Source organism: Schistocerca gregaria, chromosome 7, assembly GCF_023897955.1.
Source record: "Schistocerca gregaria isolate iqSchGreg1 chromosome 7, iqSchGreg1.2, whole genome shotgun sequence".
Taxonomy (NCBI): domain Eukaryota; kingdom Metazoa; phylum Arthropoda; class Insecta; order Orthoptera; family Acrididae; genus Schistocerca; species Schistocerca gregaria.
Genome location: NC_064926.1, coordinates 329,878,942 through 329,897,812, shown reverse-complemented (window position 1 = coordinate 329,897,812; position 18,871 = coordinate 329,878,942). Strand labels below are relative to the sequence as shown.

Genomic DNA, 18,871 nt, shown 5'->3' with positions numbered 1-18,871 from the left:
ATATGTGGAAAATTGTCTGGAGCTATAAATCTCAGAAATTGAAGATGATTACACGCAACAAAAATCTACAGTGATATTATTACCTTGGAATCGACAATTGGTTACTAAAATTTTTATCTATTAAGGAAACATGTTTATTTATTATCCCGAACACATACCAGTATAATTATCCGTCTTGATCACCATTTATACACTATCGCTGTTTTTTATTACGTAATTATTACGGATTAATACGTCACATATAGACCAAACACATGTACCTGACTCTGTGCTCCCTGCCGCCGTTGGATAAGCAGCTGCAGCAGCAAGTCGTATACTCCTAGCTCACACATTTGTTACATAGTGTAATTCTTAATTTCTTTGCGTGTTTTTGGTACTTGCATTGTTTAATTCATAAATTTCGGGCGTATTATAGTACTTGAGAGTTGTAGCATAGCGTTTTAGTACCTGAATAGTGTAAATTCGCGTAGTCGTCTGTCTTCTGTTTTGTTTTGAACGGCCAGTGTCGGTTGGTCAGTCAGTGTCCTCCCTGCCGCCGTTGGATAAGCAGCTGCAGCAGCAAGTCGTATACTCCTAGCTCACTCATTTGTTATATAGTTTAATTCTTAATTTCTTTGCGCGTTTTTGGTACTTGCATTGTTTAATTCATAAATTTCGGGCGTATTATAGTACTTGAGAGTTGTAGCATCGTGTTTTAGTACCTGAATAGTGTAAAATCGCGTAGTCTCCTTCCGCCGTCAAGCAGTGTGTCAGCAGTGCGCAAGTAGCAGCATTACTGCATTTAATAGCCACTCTTGTATTTTAATAACCGTTTAAATTTTGTGGCGAATTGTTTGCGCTCTCTGTAGATTAATTCAGACGTTCTTTGCACAACAGTTTTTAGCATGGATAGGGACTGCAACTGCTGTGTTCGGATGCAGGCTGAGTTGGCATCCCTTCGCTCCCAGCTTCAGGCAGTGTTGGCTTCGGTCACACAGCTTGAGGCTGTTGCCAATGGGAATCACTGTGGGGGTCCGGATGGGGGTTTGTCGGGGACGGCCAGCTCGTCCCACGCATCCCACGATCGGACTACGACTGTGGCTGCCCGGGATACGGCACACATTGAGGCTGGTCCCTCACCTGTGGTAGAGTGGGAGGTCGTCTCGAGGTGTGGCAGGGGGCGAAAGACATTCCGTTGGGCTGAACAGAAGGCCTCTCCAGTTTGTCTGACGAACCGGTTTCAGGCTCTGTCTCAGACTGATACTGATGTTCGGCCGGAGATGTCTGCTTGTCCTGTTCCAGAGGTTGCCCCTCAGTCTGCAAGATCCCGGCGGTCGCAGAGTGTGGGCTTACTGGCAGTTGGGAGCTCCAATGTCAGGCGCGTTTGGGGCCCCTTAGGGATATGGCAGCAAGAGAGGGGAAAAAACCAATGTGCACTCCGTGTGCATACTGGGGGCAGTCATTACAGATGTGGAAAGGGTCCTTCCGGTTGCCATGAAGGGTACAGGGTGCACCCATCTGCAGGTGGTCGCTCATGTCGGCACCAATGATGTGTGTCGCTATGGATCGGAGGAAATCCTCTCTAGCTTCTGGCGGCTATCTGATTTGGTGAAGACTACCAGTCTCGCTAGCGGGATGAAAGCAGAGCTCACCAACTGCAGCATCGTCGACAGGACTGACTGCGGACCTTTGGTACAGAGCCGAGTGGAGGGTCTGAATCATAGGCTGAGACGGTTCTGCGACCGTGTGGGCTGCTGATTCCACGACTTGCGCCATAGGGTGGTGGGGTTTCGGGTTCCACTGGATAAGTCAGGAGTCCACTACACGCAGCAAACGGCTACACGGGTAGCAGGGGCTGTGTGGCGTGGACTGGGCGGTTTTTTAGGTTAGATGGACTCGGGCAAGTACAGAAAGGGCAACAGCTTCAAAGGGTGCGGGGCAAAGTCAGGACATGCGGGGACCAAGCAGCAATCGGTATTGTAATTGTAAACTGTCGAAGCTGCATTGGTAAAGTACCGGAACTTCAAGCGCTGATGGAAAGCACCGAAGCTGAAAGCTGGCTGAAGACAGAGATACATTCAGCCGCAATTTTTACAAAGGCACAGACGGTGTTTAGAAATGATAGATTGCATGCAACCGCTGGTGGCGTGTTTGTCGCTGTTAGTAGTAGATTATCCTGTAGTGAAGTAGAAGTGGATAGTTCCTGCGAAATATTATGGGTGGAGGTTACACTCAACAACCGAGCTAGGTTAATAATTGGCTCCTTTTACCGACGTCCCGACTCAGCAGCATTAGTGGCAGAACAGCTGCGAGAAAATTTGGAAAACATTTGACATAAATTTTCTCAGCATATTATAGTCTTAGGTGGAGATTTCAATTTACCAGATATAGACTGGGATACTCAGATGTTTAGGACGGGTGCTAGGGACAGTGTATCGAGTGACGTTATACTGAGTGTACTATCCGAAAATTACCTCGAGCAATTAAACAGAGAACCGACTCGTGGAGATAACATCTTGGACCTACTCATAACAAACAGACCCGAACTTCTCGACTCTGTAAGTGCAGAACAGGGGATGAGTGATCATAAGGCCGTTGCAGCATCCCTGAATATGGAAGTTAATAGGAATATAAGAAAAGGGAGGAAGGTTTATCTGTTTAGCAAGAGTAATAGAAGTCAGATTTCAGACTACCTAACAGACCAAAACGAAAATTTCTGTTCCGACACTGACAATGTTGAGTGTTTATCGTGAAAGTTTAAGGTAATTGTAAAATGCGTTTTAGACAGGTACGTGCCGAGTAAAAATGTGAGGGACGGGAAAAACCCACAGTGGTTCAACAACAAAGTTAGGAAACTACTGCGGAAGCAAAGAGAGCTTCACTCCAAGTTTAAACGCAGCCAAAACCTCCCAGACAAACAGAACCTAAACGATGTCAAAGTTAGCGTAAGGAGAGCTATGCGTGAAGCGTTCAGTGAATTCGAAAGTAAAATTTTATGTACCGACTTGACAGAAAATCCTAGGAAGTTCTGTTCTTACGTTAAATCAGTAAGTGGCTCGAAACAGCATATCCAGACACTCCGGGATGATGATGGCTTTGAAAGAGAGGATGACACGCGTAAAGCTGAAATACTAAACACCTTTTTCCAAAGTTGTTTCGCAGAGGAAGACCGCACTGCAGTTCCTTCTCTAAATCTTCGCACAAACGAAAAAATGGCTGACATCGAAATAAGTGTCCAAGGAATAGAAAAGCAACTGGAATCACTCAACAGAGGAAAGTCCACCGGACCTGACGGGACACCAATGCGATTCTACACAGAGTACGCAAAAGAACTTGCCCCTCTTCTAACAGCCATGTACCGCAAGTCTCTAGAGGAACGGAAGGTTCCAAATGATTGGAAAAGAGCACAGGTAGTCCCAGACTTCAAAAAGCGTCGTCGAGCAGATGCGCAAAACTATAGACCTATATTTCTGACGTCGATCTGTTGTAGAATTTTAGAAAATGTTTTTTGCTCGAGTATCATGTCGTTTTTGGAAACCCAGAATCTACTCAGTAGGAACCAATATGGATTCCGGAAAAGAGCGATCGTGTGAGACACAACTCGCTTTATTTGTTCATGAGACCCAGAAATTATTAGATACAGGCTCCCAGGTAGATGCTATTTTCCTAGACTTCCGGAAGGCGTTCGATACAGTTCCGCACTGTCGCCTGATAAACAAAGTAAGAGCCTACGGAATATCAGACCAGCTGTGTGGCTGTATTGAAGAGTTTTTAGCAAACAGAACACAGCATGTTGTTATCAATGGAGAGACGTCTAGAGACGTTAAAGTAACCTCTGGCGTGCCACATCGGAGTGTTATGGGACCATTGCTTTTCACAATATATATAAATGACCTAGTAGATAGTGTCGGAAGTTCCATGCGGCTTTTCGCGGATGATGCTGTAGTATACAGAGAAGTTGCAGCATTAGAAAATAGGGAGAGGCAAATGACCCTTAACACAGACAAATGTAATGTATTGCGAATACATAGAAAGAAGGATCCTTTATGGTATGATTATATGATAGCGGAACAAACACTGGTAGCAGTTACTTCTCTTAAATATCTGGGAGTATGCGTGCGGAACGATTTGAAATGGAATGATCATATAAAATTAATTGTTGGTAAGGCGGGTACCAGGTTGAGATTCATTGGGAGAGTGCTTAGAAAATGTAGTCCATCAACAAAGGAGGTGGCTTACAAAACACTCGTTCGACCTATACTTGAGTATTGCTCATCAGTGTGGGATCCGTACCAGATCGGGTTGAGAGAGGAGATAGAGAAGATCCAAAGAAGAGCGGCGCGTTTCGTCACAGGGTTATTTGGTAACCGTGATAGCGTTACGGAGATGTTTAGCCTACTTAAGTGGCAGACTCTGCAAGAGCGGCGCTCTGCATCGCGGTGTAACTTGCTCGCCAGGTTTCGAGAGGTTGCGTTTCTGGATGAGGTATCGAATATACTGCTTCCCCCTACTTATACCTCCCGTGGAGATCACGAATGTAAAATTAGAGAGATTCGAGCGCGCACGAAGGCTTTCAGACAGTCGTTCTTCCCGCGAACCATATGCGACTGGAACAGAAAAGGGAGATAATGATAGTGGCACGTAAAGTGCCCTCCGCCACAGACCGTTGGGTGGCTTGCGGAGTATGAATGTAGATGTAGATGTAGAATAATACCATGTGTTATCACATATAAATCTATAAACTGAAAACTATTTTATAAAGAAATACCATATTCTTCCTTTCAGAACAATTTGCAAAATTTTTTTTTGGACAAGTGGACCATGCAACATGTAACTAATGTCACAATATGGTTCGAAAGTGTTTGAAATATCCTCCTGATGAGATTCTTCTACTTTAGTACAATGTTTACGTAGCTGTGAGAATGTTATGAAGAGTAAAAACAGATATCAATACTTCTTACGTGTGTTTTAGTTCGCCGCAGCAGTCAGTTTCAAACTATCTGGTGCAACAAGCAGCTAAGGAGGAAAAACATAAGGTTGTATTATGTTATTACATCACCTAGATGTTGGTCTGTCCATCGGGCAGAGACGCTGAACCATTGGTGTCATCAGAGATTACGGTGCACGCTCCTACCGAGTTCCAGCCTCCTTCCCTTCCAATTTCTATAAAAATTCATGAAAACAGACACACACAAGCGAGGGCGCCCATACGATAGATTCATTGTAGGGGCGGAGGCAGGGGCGGGAGCGGGGCTGGGAGTCGGGGGAGCTGAACCCGTGTTGTTGTTGTTGTGGTCTTCAGTCTTGAGATTGGTTTGATGCAGCTCTCCGTGCTAATCTATCCTGTGCAAGGTCCTTCATCTCCCAGTACCTACTGCAGCCTACATCCTTCTGAATCTGCTTAGTGTATTCATCTCTTGGTCTCCCTCTACGATTTTTACCCTCCACGCTGCCCTCCAATGCTAAATTGGTGATCCCTTGATGCCTCAGGACATATCCTACCAACCGATCCCTCCTTCTAGTCAAGTTGTGCCACAAACTTCTCTTCTCCCCAATCCTATTCAATACCTCCTCATTAGTTACGTGATCTACCCACCTAATCTTCAACATTCTTCTGTAGCACCACGTTTCGAAAGCTTCTATTCTCTTCTTGTCAAAACTATTTATCGTCTATGTTTCACTTCCATACATGGCTACACTCCATACAAATACTTTCAGAAACGACTTCCTGACCCTTAAATCTGTGGGTACAGGGTATTTTAATATTTTGGAAAACGAATGGCGACTTGTGAGTACCCATAAAAGAAAGTTCCGCTTCCGACCCTGTTAAAAACCTCTGAAATACTAACATTTAAATAATTTTCTCGAAATAAAAACACATGACAACACTATTTTTTTTCTTTCCTTGTGAGATAAGTTGCGGCGCCCCTTTGCCCCTGAGTATGGGCGTCTTTGCACCCAAGACTATACGCAATAAACACTTGACATGCTGCGCATAGGGAACGCGAAGGACTTATTTCAAAATTTCGGCGTACTGCATCGTTATCGATGTAAACAGGTCACAATGTCTGCTCTGAAGCAGCGACTGTGGACGCGCTCAGTGAATCCTGTGTTGTTGCCACCGAGGGCGGTAGCGCAGTATAGGACAATGGACTCACGTTGTGGAAAACGGCAGTTCAATTGCAGTTAATTAGAACTAGCTCCCTGTGACCTAAACCTGTTTTTCGAACCTTTCAGGATCGGCAGTACGCCACAGGAAGACCATCCGACAGATTGTGGCATGAGGTGGCAATTGTTCGAGGCGGTCTCATTGATGGGACTGTTGTCACTGACATCGATTGTGAACACAGTGGGGAAGAAGCACCCGCAGACAGCGGAGAAGAAACATCCGCAGGCGGTGGAGAAGAACCACCAGCCGGCCAAGGAACCAGAGCGCCTGGACACTGTGAGTTCCGGCGCCAGGCCAAATGGCGCCGTTGGAACATTCTCTTCTTTACAACAGATGATCTTCATAGAAGTCCCATATAGTAATAGTAATTAAGCTCAACCACTGTATGGTCTACAAATAGCTAATATTCATACCATTTATTTCTTAGTCTCCTTTTCTAGGTGAGAAATTAATATTAGTAAAGGGGATATTGTCTGTGGTGCAACTGACCACTTCTTAACCACCCGTCCTGAGCCGTTGGGATCAACTTTGTATTTTCAAATGGGAAACCCCCCTCCTATTTTTTTTAGATATTCGGATCCTATGTCAAAAGACCCGCATTACTTACCAAACTATTGTTTATCATTCCTAGTAGATAGCGCTGTAATCAACAGATGTCAAGTGTGCCTGTTTTTGCAATTAAGAATCGACGCATTTGGTTCTACATTTCATTTACGATGTAAATGTAAAACTCTGTGTTCTAACGATTTATATTGATGTTCAGACGTTATTTGAGTGTTGCAGTTGTGATTGTACAAGACAAGACAATGTGACTAGACATTGACATTTCTGGTAAATAAGCTACGTATATGGCGACATAGTTTTCTGTTCTCTACAGGGTTGATTCTGGTGAGCCCTCAAACCATTGGAATGCTTGATTTCGGTGGCGGCTCTCGAACCCCGTAATCAGGGTAACTGATTTCCATGCAATGCAATGAACCGGAAAATACAGGTCACGCTGGAGGGGTTGTTAGGAGGTGGCCCATTGTGGCACAGTCATATGTCGCCTTTACTAATATTATCTTTTCACGTACAATTATTTTTTGGTACGATACGTCGTTTTTGAGATATTTAGTTACCTCAATTTAAAACAAGCGCCCTATACACATAATAAGAAGACTTTCTGCACGCCATGAAAACTGCGTGAGGAAAGTTTCTCAACACAATGTTTTGTGTAATTCTGATGAATGTTCTAGATGCAGTTGTGGTACATTTCTTGCAGAGTACACACTATGATGGTATCTGTGATAACAGAAAAAAATCTGGCAAATTTAATTCCTCAGTAGGCAATATCAGACATACTATTTTTGAAGCACTTTATATTTCCATGAAGTGCTGTTTACAGTCCATTTGAGTTATTTTAAAATTTGTGACAAAATTAACGATTTCTCCAAGTGTGAGGCTTATAGTGTAATACGGTTCCTGAAAGGAAAAAAGTCCTCCCTATCGCTGTTTACGAATATTTAACTGACATATATGGAAATGTGAGGAATGGAGATAGTAGTAAGGCTCTGCCGACTCTGATCCCTTTGTTTACATTTTCGACATCATGTAAGTAGGTCAGTGCCCTACCTACAGGCGACACCTCCCTTATGTATGACGTTATTCACAATCCAAGAAGCTACACCACATTGCTTGAAATGGTAGCGACCATTAAAACGAATCACCCAATCACACCACTTAATATTTTCACATACAAATTTTTCCACGAAACAAACGTGCTTGTCAAGTGTCACAGTGTTAATTCAACATCTCATATTTCTGCATAAATATGCAAACTTCATTTTTATTTCAGTGCAGTGTTTGTCAGTAGTATTCCCACGTCCAACGATGCGTCAAAATTCATGCCTAAGACGAGACTTTAGACGCTCAAATTAAGTGTAACATTTCAATGTCTATGTATTAATTGTTACAACCAGTTGAAGTTTAATTTGTAACTTTGTGCAAAAGGAGAGTGGACCTTCAAATTAAATACATAATAATGCATGGAATATGAATGTAAATACGGCCATAAGCTAAAGAGGGACAAGGTTCTACACAGAGAGATGAAAGTTCGATATCTTGAAAATACAACGTTGCCACCAGAATAAAATTAGTTATCAAACAATTAAAGATTATCAGAACGCATGCAGGTTGTGTATTATAATACGCAATCGTGAACGACACTCAGAACTTCGCACCAAAATAAAATTATATTATTCCTCAAAAAATGTAAGATTTCAAGGACAAAATGCATGTGGCACTACTGTCGTAGTTTCATTGGTCAGGAGCATTAAAGAAAAATAGAAATCATTTCCATATTGACATTACTGATAAAACTTACAGGGTAGGCTGCTCTTGTTGATGACTTTTCGATAACCGTACCACACTTTCCATTGCACAATGAACCATCATATTAAATATTTCCACACCTAATTTATCTGTAATTCTTATAAATATATTTAAGACTCACGTAGTGGCACTACAAATACAACTTATAGGTTAGTCAATGAGTTGACTTTAATTTATGTACCATTCATTAAATTTAGCAAAACACATAAAATTCGTTGTATAACATTGTGCAAAGTTCACTCGTCGATGAGATCAGTTCTATATTTGTGTCAAACTAAACAATGTTATGGTCTCATCTAAATTTATCACAAACTCTCTTTAGTTCAGCTAAAGCCGATGTCAAAGTCAGCCAAACATTATGCTGACCCCATAGCGGGGTATTAATTTTGTCTTGAGGTAAAAAATGTTGTCACCTTCTATTGATAACGGTAAATCATAATGTCGCACTCCAAGGATCAGAAGTTGGACACTTTTGTGTAGGAAAAAGGGAGTTTCCTATGCTTTCCAACAACTTTCCAAAAGCACCCAAACATAATAGGGACTCCCACGATAGGCTATTAAAAATTTACGTTGCCATACAAAACCTTTATCACCTTCTGCTATAGCACAGTGAAGACTACGTAATACTTCACTCCATATATCGTCATTTTACAGCAAAATTATAGCACATTGCTCCGTGCATCACCATGCTTCAACAAACACTATGCCAACAGTGGTCAGATAATTTGTCAAAATCCGGCTAAAATCTGTAGATACCTGATAAACCTGATCACAGAATAATTGTAACAAAATAGCCCTTCTTACATCAACATTATTATACGAAATTGTAACCAACTGAGGCTATGATGGTCAGTTGACAGGATGATTACCATTACTCTGATGATGGTGATTGTTGGAACAAGTAAGAATTAATTAGAATTAATTATAACTAATCAGAACTACTGAGAACTAGTCAGAATGTTAGATTTTTGTTTTTCTTTTTTGAGTCATCAGTCTACTGAGTAACTCAGAACAGCAGTTGCAACCTACGTCCTCAATTATTTGCTGGGTGTATCTCAATCTCTGTCTTCCATTACAGTTTTTGCCCTCTACAGCTCCCTCTAATACCATGGAAGTAATTCCCTGATGTCTTATCTGACATTCTATCACACTCATCCTTCTTCCAGTCAATGTTTTCCATTCATCCCTTTTCTCGCCGACACTGCAGAGAACCTACTGATTCCAACCTTACCAGTCCACCTACTTCTCAACATCATTCTGTTGCACAACATCTCATATGCCTCTGTTCTCTTTTGTTCAAGGTTTTCCAAAGTCCATGTCTCATTTCCATACAATGTTGTGCTCCACGAATACATTCTCAGCTTTTTCAGTCTGTTACTCATTGTCACATCCTCCTTGGATGCCTGCCCCAGGAGATTCGAATGTGGGGACTAGTCCATTTGCCATTGGTGAGATCATCATGACGCCTGATAAATTACAAGCCACAGGTTCTGTGTATACACATTATGTGTCTTTAACACAGTGGCTTCCATTGCCTCCTACACCTTTTTGCTGTTGATCACTGCTGATTCTTTCGCCTTGTAGGATCAATTTTCCAGCCCCCCTCTCCCACGGAAGGCAAGAGAGTGCCCTGAACCTCTGCTTGATTCTCCACCCTCTTTGACAAGGCCATCGGCAGAATGAGGGTATCATCTTATGTCAGAAATCTTCAGCCGCCATTGCTGAAGATTTTTATTCAGAATTTAAGCAATGGCAGGGTTCGAACCTGGGACCAAAAATGCTTTGATTTCTAATCAAAGATGCGAAACCTAGACCAGATTGGTGGACATGCATTGCGTACCATTACAAATGAAGCATTTGAGACAATGATAGGTGATGATGATGTGACTACTATTACCCCAAATGACACTGGGTAGGGGGAGCGATTGTGGTTAGTTACCAAGGTGGTGACTGATATTTCCCTGAATGCAATTGGGTAATTATGGTCAGGTGGCAGGTCCCCCCTCCCCCTTCCCCATTTGTATTATGTGATGGCCAATTTAAAGGATGACTGTCAAACACTTGGAGATAGTATATGTACCATAATCTCTCAATGGATGTCATATAATGTATCTGAGGTAGCAAGACAGTATTTATTTACAGTGGGTGTATGCTGTTGGGGTGTCAGCTGTGAAGATGTCAGCTGTTGGCTGTTTCAGCTCGTGTGGAGGTGTCAGCTTTGTGGGGGTGTCAACTTTTGGTTTTTAAAACAGTATAAAAATACAAGATGCTTACAATGTGTGTGTGTGTGTGTGTGTGTGTGTGTGTGTGTGTGTGTGTGTGTGTGTGTGTGTGTGCAATGGGTGACTTTAATTTATCTTGAACATATGGCTGATAGTATTCAGGAGCAATAACGGTCAGTTTGTAGGTGACGATTGTTTCTCAATTGACGTAGTGATTGTCCACCTCATCAAACTCAGTGAAATATGATGTGCTCGGATTTGTGTCAATGCACATGGCCAGATGTCAGAAGGTCTACTTATGATCTCACATCTTTCGCCATACCTCAAACGAAATTTTAACAAAATGCCCCATACATCATAATGTTATAGCAATATTGGAACAAATTGCCCCATGCATCTCTACATTACAACAAAAGTTGTAACGAAGTACCCTATACGTCGATATATACAAAAAAAGTTGTAAAAAATGGCTCCCATACATGTTACAGCAAAATGTAGCAAATTACTCTATACATCGCCATTATCAGATGAAATTGTAAAAGATTGCATAGATGTGTTACAGCAAAATTGCCTCATATATCACCATTTTATACAAAATTGTAGTACACTGACTCACATATAACTGACTAAGCAATTTGACACTTGTTCTGGCAAGCAAAATCAATTGGTCAGCAAACTGCGACATATCAAAGCCTGCAAGTCAAGACTTGTTCCAACAAGCGAAACGCTTTGTCAGATTTGTGATATCATGTGCGCAAGTCAGAACTTTTTCCATAACATCACAACCACAACCCCTTTATACCATCATGACATCACAACCCAAATTGGTGAAATCCATATCACAGAGTGAAATGAAACAGCAAACCAGAATACAATATTTTACTGGCCATTGAAACGCATGAGCCCATGTCAAACACACACTTCGAGATTGTCACACATGATGATTCTTTCCTTACTAGATTCTGTCAGCAGCTGTTCCCATTGTGTACTCGTTTTTTCCTTTGCTGTCGTATTTATGGGTCTCCTCCTTTTGATGAAAGCAGTCACTGCTGATTTATACATGGGAGATTATATACTTAAAAACTAGACTGGATATTTCAGTCTTCTACTAAACCGCCATCAAGTGCACTGATTCAATCAATTTTCTTATCCTACTTCTACTATGGCCACCACAAGGGACTACCATCACTGCGATTTGCAGTTCTCTACTCTGTCTACCTGATGCTAAAAATTTATAGAGTTGTAGTAGACGTCCAGAGGACTACATGGTGAGTACTGGCTGCTGTATCGTCCCCTGTCACATGAAGTCATTTGGATATGGACCTTCTTTTTAGTAATAGCAACTATTCCACAACTTTTCATTTTATAAATCAATGGGAGGGGGCGTCAAGTCTAGCATTTGCTTCATAACCAAAGAAAACTCGCAAAAACCTTGGTTAGAACTGTAGGATCCAGTCAGTGACTAGTTTGCTCGAGGAGAAGTGAAATGAGGCAAATGTGTGTAGAAACAAAAGCATGTCGAGGCAAGCTGGGACATATCTTTTCTGAATAGTAACATCATATCATTTTATAAAAACTTCTCCTTTTCTCTATTTAATTAGAATTATGAAGAGAGATATGTTACAATATAAGTCAAACCTCGTATCAAATGTGTGTACCTAATAACAGGTTGACATGCTGCTTCCGGCCTTAAGATATAATTTAACGGTTATGGACTACTCATTCTACTCGAAACTGCCAGTGCTATCCTACATATTCTCACCATTTGTGGTAACCTAATGCATTTTCACTCGTGAATTATACTCTGCAAACGTGCGGAATGAATATACTGCTCTTAATAAACCACTTGATACAAAATTTACAAAACTCAGTCGCCATCAGTTAATTACAACATGATTGAAACATGTATTAGTAATGGGTGAATGTAATTCTTTCGTGCGGCTCCATTTTTCCGTTTAATTCTCTTCATTACACAAGAACACAAACTTTTAATTTTTCATGACATATTATAGGTTATACGCGCGTGTTTTTGTACTATAGTTCGAGGTATTGATTCATTACTTTTCGGGTACTATGAATGTTTCATAGATACACTGATGGCATTAAAAATTGTAACACGAGCGAGACATGTAACAGATGTCAAATAGGCATGTAGAGTACTAGGTACCCGATATGTGTATGATTAGCACTTCAGCACTACTGCACATTGTAGCTCTGTGCCACGCCATCCATTTTCGGTATATTAGGAAAGATTAGACAATGTCTTTCTCTTTCACAACTAGAGTATGAATATTGTTTGTTTAGGAGACGTCCGTGCTAGGTTTTGTGTTAGAAGGTATTACGTGTGCTTGTAAAATGAAAACTTTTACGGCCGGAAATGGCTCGCTAGTCAATGTGTGAGTCGAACATTAAAAAAAAAGCTACCATCTCTCTTGAAAATGTCCTCCACAAATGGAGGCGAAAAGTCGGGTTTCAAGGTGAAATCCATTCGACCACGGCATAATAGCCCGGAACATTTAATTAATTGTAATAACGTCTATTGGCGCGTTTTGGAATTCGACAGCCTATCGAAACATGCTGGTTGGTCGGTATTTAATGACTGTCATGCGAGTATGGGTTGGTTCAGGAAAGCCACAATCAACGCCATGCAGGTTCTTAGCAGCAGCCGCGCGGGGTAGCCGAACGGTCTTGGGCGTCCTGTCACTATTCGCGCGGCTCCTTCTGTCTGAGGTTCGAGTCCTCCCTCAGGCATGGGTGTGTATGTAGTCCTTAGATTACGTTAGTTTAAGTAGTGCGTAAGCCTAGGCACCGATGACCTTAGCAGTTTGGTCCCATAGTCCTTACCACAAATTTCCAATTTTTCTTAGCAGCACAGCATGACTAGCGCCCCAAAGGACAGACACATTGTTCGCTTGGCTGTGCAGAATCTGCCACGTAACGAACCTTACTTGAGCCAGGAAATGGGCTTGTTTCCAAGAAGAGAGATATCCGTACGTACAGTGCAACAGAAATTGTTGATCCAGATGTTGGGAACTCCATGGATTACCAACCCGACGAACACTTTTTCGATTACCCTTGACGTGACAGTAGAGAGCGGCACATGTACAGTGGTCAGCAGTTCGTGGTCTAGTGGCTAGCGTTGCTGCCTCTGGATATCGGAGTTCCGGGTTCGATTCCAGCCGGGTTGGGGATTTTGTCTGCTCGGGGACTAGGTGTTTGTGTTATTCTCATCATCTCGTCATCATCATTCTTGACAATGACTAGACTGGACTACGTAAAAAATTGGACTGTGTAAAAATTGGGAATTTATACGGGCGCTGATGACTGCGCAATTGAACGCCCCACAAACCAAACATCACCATCACATATACAGTGAGGCCCAGTAACAACAGTGAGCTTTCGAATGGAACTACTTAACTTATTTAGACGAGGCTATGTTCTTCGCAAAGCACCACGATGGATGTATCCAAGTGTGGAAGCTCTAGGGAAGAAAAAAATTTCTAGGATTTTATTCGCCACCGTCATAAGAGCCTTTCACCTGTCGTTAATGTATGGTGTGCCACGCAGCATGATCAGCTACACTAACGGGTCAAAACTCTACAACCGTTACTCAACGCGAAATGGAACGCCTCCTTCTGGCGAAGCAGGTACCTGACTTGGTAAACAAAGTATATAAGAAAACCAGAGACGAACGGGGAATCATTCTAGATACGATACGAGCAGCGAATAGGGAAACCCGCCAGCATGAACTTTCAAGAAATGAATTCGCAACTGCTAATACAGATACCATAAACTGCGTAATGGAATGACGACAATGAAAATTTGTGCCATACCAGGAGTCGAAACCGGATTTCCCACTTTACGCCAGCAAGCGCCTTAATCGCTTTCTTGCTATCCGTGCAGGACTCACGGCCAGACCAAAACTTCCACATGTCGTCGTTTATGCGCCACAACCTGCACTCGTGTACATCATGTAATTCCTCTAGGGGAAGGAACAGGCAGCCACTCTTGTAAAAGAGGGAGATCTGGGTTCGAGTTCCGGTCAGGAACAAATTTTCCATGTCGTCGTTTCATTATACAGCTGATGGTTGTTCTTATTCGCAACTGCGAATACATTTCATGTATTTCATTACAGATGTAGTTGCTGCAGCATTTGTACCTTCGACATGCATGGATGTGCGAATGAACATTGTGTAGTATTTCTTAACATCACAGGCACACATTGCTGTCCACATCTATCACGGATCATGGAGATAGCCTGCCCTGTAAAGCAGGACAGGCTGCAAGGTGTGGCAGATATGACGACAGAGGACAAGTAATCAGCACCACACAATTCAGCGCTTCAGGTTGAAATCAGTCTCCACAGCAGATGTCCCCTACTCCCATACTGACTGAATGATGGCTGATCACTTCTGTAGCATTGTACTGTATCATCACTCCGCCACATCTTGCCGCCTATCCTGCTTTACAAGGCAGGATGTCTCCAAGTTCCTTGATGATATGTGGGACGCACACACGTGCCTTAAGAACAGGTAGCCAAAAAGAAAGTTGTTTTTAAGTGTAGTTGCATGAGCAGGAATAAAATGATCGTGTTCATTAATGTTAGCACTAATCATGTTCACATATCTTGTAAACTGACTCGTTCCACATCATATTGATAAAACAATCGTTCAGATGATCTATGGAATATGTAACTAATTTAAGGAAGCGATTATACTGTTTTGGCTCAGTTGATTACGTGCACTTTGCCAGTAATTTGGGCAGTAGCCATTACATTTCTAATGTATTTAGGCTGGTGGATGTGCCCTGTCTTCGAGGTCTCTGTGATGGTATCTTTCAACAAGATAGCATAAGCCTTTTGGCGTGATGATGCAACACATGCGAAACTATCGTACTGTTTGGCGTGTGTCACGCGACTCCCATGCACATAGATCTGCACTCTGAGTTCTGGTCGACACTGAGTCGACGGCGCACTACAAGAAAAAAGAAAAGAGGTCGAAGTTAAGCAGCGAAGTGCAAGAACGCGCTTGAACAAAGAACACCGCCGGGTGGGTACAGTCCTTTTGCTTGCCCACTGACATAAGTTCCGAAGCATGTTACCACATACAAAAAGCTTTTTTCTGAACAGCTGTTACTACATTTCATTGTCTGTCCCTAGGGTAGAGATACGGGAAAAACAAACAAGATTAAAATGAAATACGAGAATCAGTACAATTTCTTGGACTTGGTGGAGACATCTTGCATAAAATAAATATTCATAGAAAGAAAACTTTGTCGAAATGCTCGTAATTAGCAGCCATTATTACCGGAAAACGGCCTTGAGAATACTGGTTCCATTCGCCGTACGGAAGCAATGAAAATTAAAAAAATACGAAGTCTGTGGCTTAGAGCAAGACGAATATAAAAAGAAAACATTGTAAGAAGTGAGGAGCACCAATCGTCCGTTGACTCTTTATTGGTTATAAGGTAAGTGAATATTTCTTAACTTTATCCACTGCTGTCAGTGGTGCTCCAATGAATGTATTTCTTCCGTAAAATAACAAACCACCTTCAGTAACAAATCGTAATTTTTTATTTCAATTCATGGTACATTTAGAGCCCTGACTACCCACTTTCGAGTGCTTCATAGCTCTACACCATTTTTCGAATTTAGATTACTGCTGATACGTAGGTATATTACAAAGTGGCGCATTGTGACTGCAAATTTTATAAAAATAAGACAACAACAAAAAAATAGTTGCCGTTTTCGATAGTAGTTATATGGTATTTTATTCACAGTATTAATAGACGTAAATGTACATACACAAAGTTATCGTCCTACAGCATATTTCTAAACAAAGTCCAAATGTAAAAATGTTACAATACTACAGGGCGAAATATCTCACGAAATAAGTATCAAACAAAAAAACTACAAAGAACTAAACTCGTCTAGCTTGATGAGGGAAACCAGATGGCGCAATGGTTGACCCGCTAGATGGCGCTGCCATAAGTGAAACGGATATCAACTGCGTTTTTTTTTAAAATAGGAGCCCCCATTTTTAATTACATATTCGTGTATTACGTAAAGAAATGTGAATTTTTTAGTTCGACCACTTTTTTCGCTTTGTGATAGATGGCGCTGTAATAGTCACAAACGTGTAAGTACGTGGAATCACGTAACATTCCGCCAGTGATACATCCATCAATTTATTGAAAAACTCGAAGAATACAATAACATGACACATATTGCCATTATTGACCACACGATGATGTTTGGTAAGGTTAACGTAGTTAAATTATGGGAAGTTTTAGGAAAGAATGCTATGCCCCAGCCTCTAATAAGTGTAGTTCAAAGTAAGTGCGTACACAAGAAAATCAAAGTACGAAAAGAAAGTCTGCTTTCGAGAAACACCTGTCAAGGAATGAGACGATGGTGTCCTTTACCACCCATATTATTTAGTATATGCATAGACGACCTTATAAAGACATGTCAGAACAAAGTAGTATACCATTATAGGCTTAATAAGAAAGTTACGAATACACTCCTGTATGCAGATGTTTAAATAATTTTGGTGGACTCAAGATAAATTGCAGAGAGCAATTTGATCCTTACACAAGGTAGCAAATGATTGTAATGTGACAATATCTAAAGATAAAACTAAAATAATTGCATTCCATTGTAAGGAGCACTCAGGGGCAAAAATAATAATTGATGATAAACAACTGAAACAAGTAAATGATTTTAAATATCATGTTCAGTGACGTTTAATATATTACACACAATGATCAAGAACACAAACTGCAAAAATTCCAGTTGCTGGTAGGTACTATAAATCGCTATCTCCCCGACAAAGTTAGAAAACAGACAGTACTAAAATTTTATGATGTGAATACAGTGCCTGTTCTAATGTATGGATCAGAGACTTGGCCTCTAACCTCCAGTCAAAGTAGGAGGACTGAGGCACAGAGATGAGATTCTTAAGACTTCTAGCTGGTTACAGACTCATAGAGCGAATAAAAAAAGGCGAAATAAGGAATGAACTGGATGTGAAAAGCATACCACAGAAAACACAGAAGTACAGAAAGAAGTGGCATGAACACATTGAAAGAGATGTCAGAAGAACGAATATCTAATTAATACACAAATATACACCACAAGGGAAAAGGCATTTTTGGCGTCCTAAGAAGAGGTGGAAACATCAGCTGCATTCTGCTTGAAACTGCAACAGGCAAGGATGTCTAAACTAAAACTGGATATGATGATACGAACAAACAGATGTGTGTATCCTCACATTCATTACTGAATGAACAAACGCAGTTCAATTATTCGCCCGTTTAGACAATTTTTCAACCCATACATGCAAGAATAAGCTTGATGCCTTCATCCACATAACATAAAATTCCATTCCTGTGCGTAGAGCTACACCATTGTGTATTTAGTCGTAGTTATTGTAAATACCGTTCTAATGAAATCTGTATATCCTAAAGCAATTTTCTCAAAATTATCAACATAGATAATTTTACAGTTTAATTTAAGAATCGACAGATTTAAAAGCTGACATGTTTACCTTTGCTTGGCTCTCATCTTAGAGATCAATTATGTGTTGGAAAATAAGCTTATAAAAAGAAGCAAGCTTGTGAAACAAGGCTAAAGAAGTGTTTGCTGAGGTAAGAGAATTAGAAATAACATTACACTAAGAAAATTCTCTGTAAACTTGTTAAATGGAAATACACAGTTTAACTTTTACAAATGACTTCTTTGTATAGCTAATAATATAACAACATTATATCATCTTGGAAAAAAACACCTGTGTGCATATACAGGGTGGTCCATCGATCGTGATCGGTCCAAATATCTCACAAAATAAGCATCAAACGAAATAACTACAACGAACGAAACTCGTCTAGCTTGAAGTGGGAAACTAGATGGCGCTATGGTTGGCCCGCTAGACGGCGATGCCATAGGTCAAACGGATAACAAGGGCTTTTTTTTAAATAGGAGCCCCCATTTTTTTACAAATTCGTGTAGCACGTAAAGAAATATGTATGTTTTAGTTGGACCACTTTTTTCGCTTTGTGATAGATGGCGCTGTAACAGTCACAAACATATGACTCACCATTTTAGATGAATAGTTGGTAACAGGTAGGTTTT

The 18,871-nt window shown here is 41.2% G+C and overlaps 1 protein-coding gene across 2 annotated transcripts in view; it reads left to right on the top strand.

Moving 5' to 3' along the window:
- LOC126281691 (lipase 3-like) overlaps positions 1-18,871 on the top strand; it is a 114,257-nt gene that overhangs the window by 36,554 nt on the left and 58,832 nt on the right. For both annotated transcript variants that reach the window (XM_049980858.1, XM_049980859.1), the window contains exon 2: positions 6,217-6,424. In XM_049980858.1, the coding sequence (XP_049836815.1) occupies positions 6,260-6,424 (165 nt within the window). In that variant the 5' untranslated portion in view covers positions 6,217-6,259. The remainder of the gene's footprint in view (positions 1-6,216; positions 6,425-18,871) is intronic.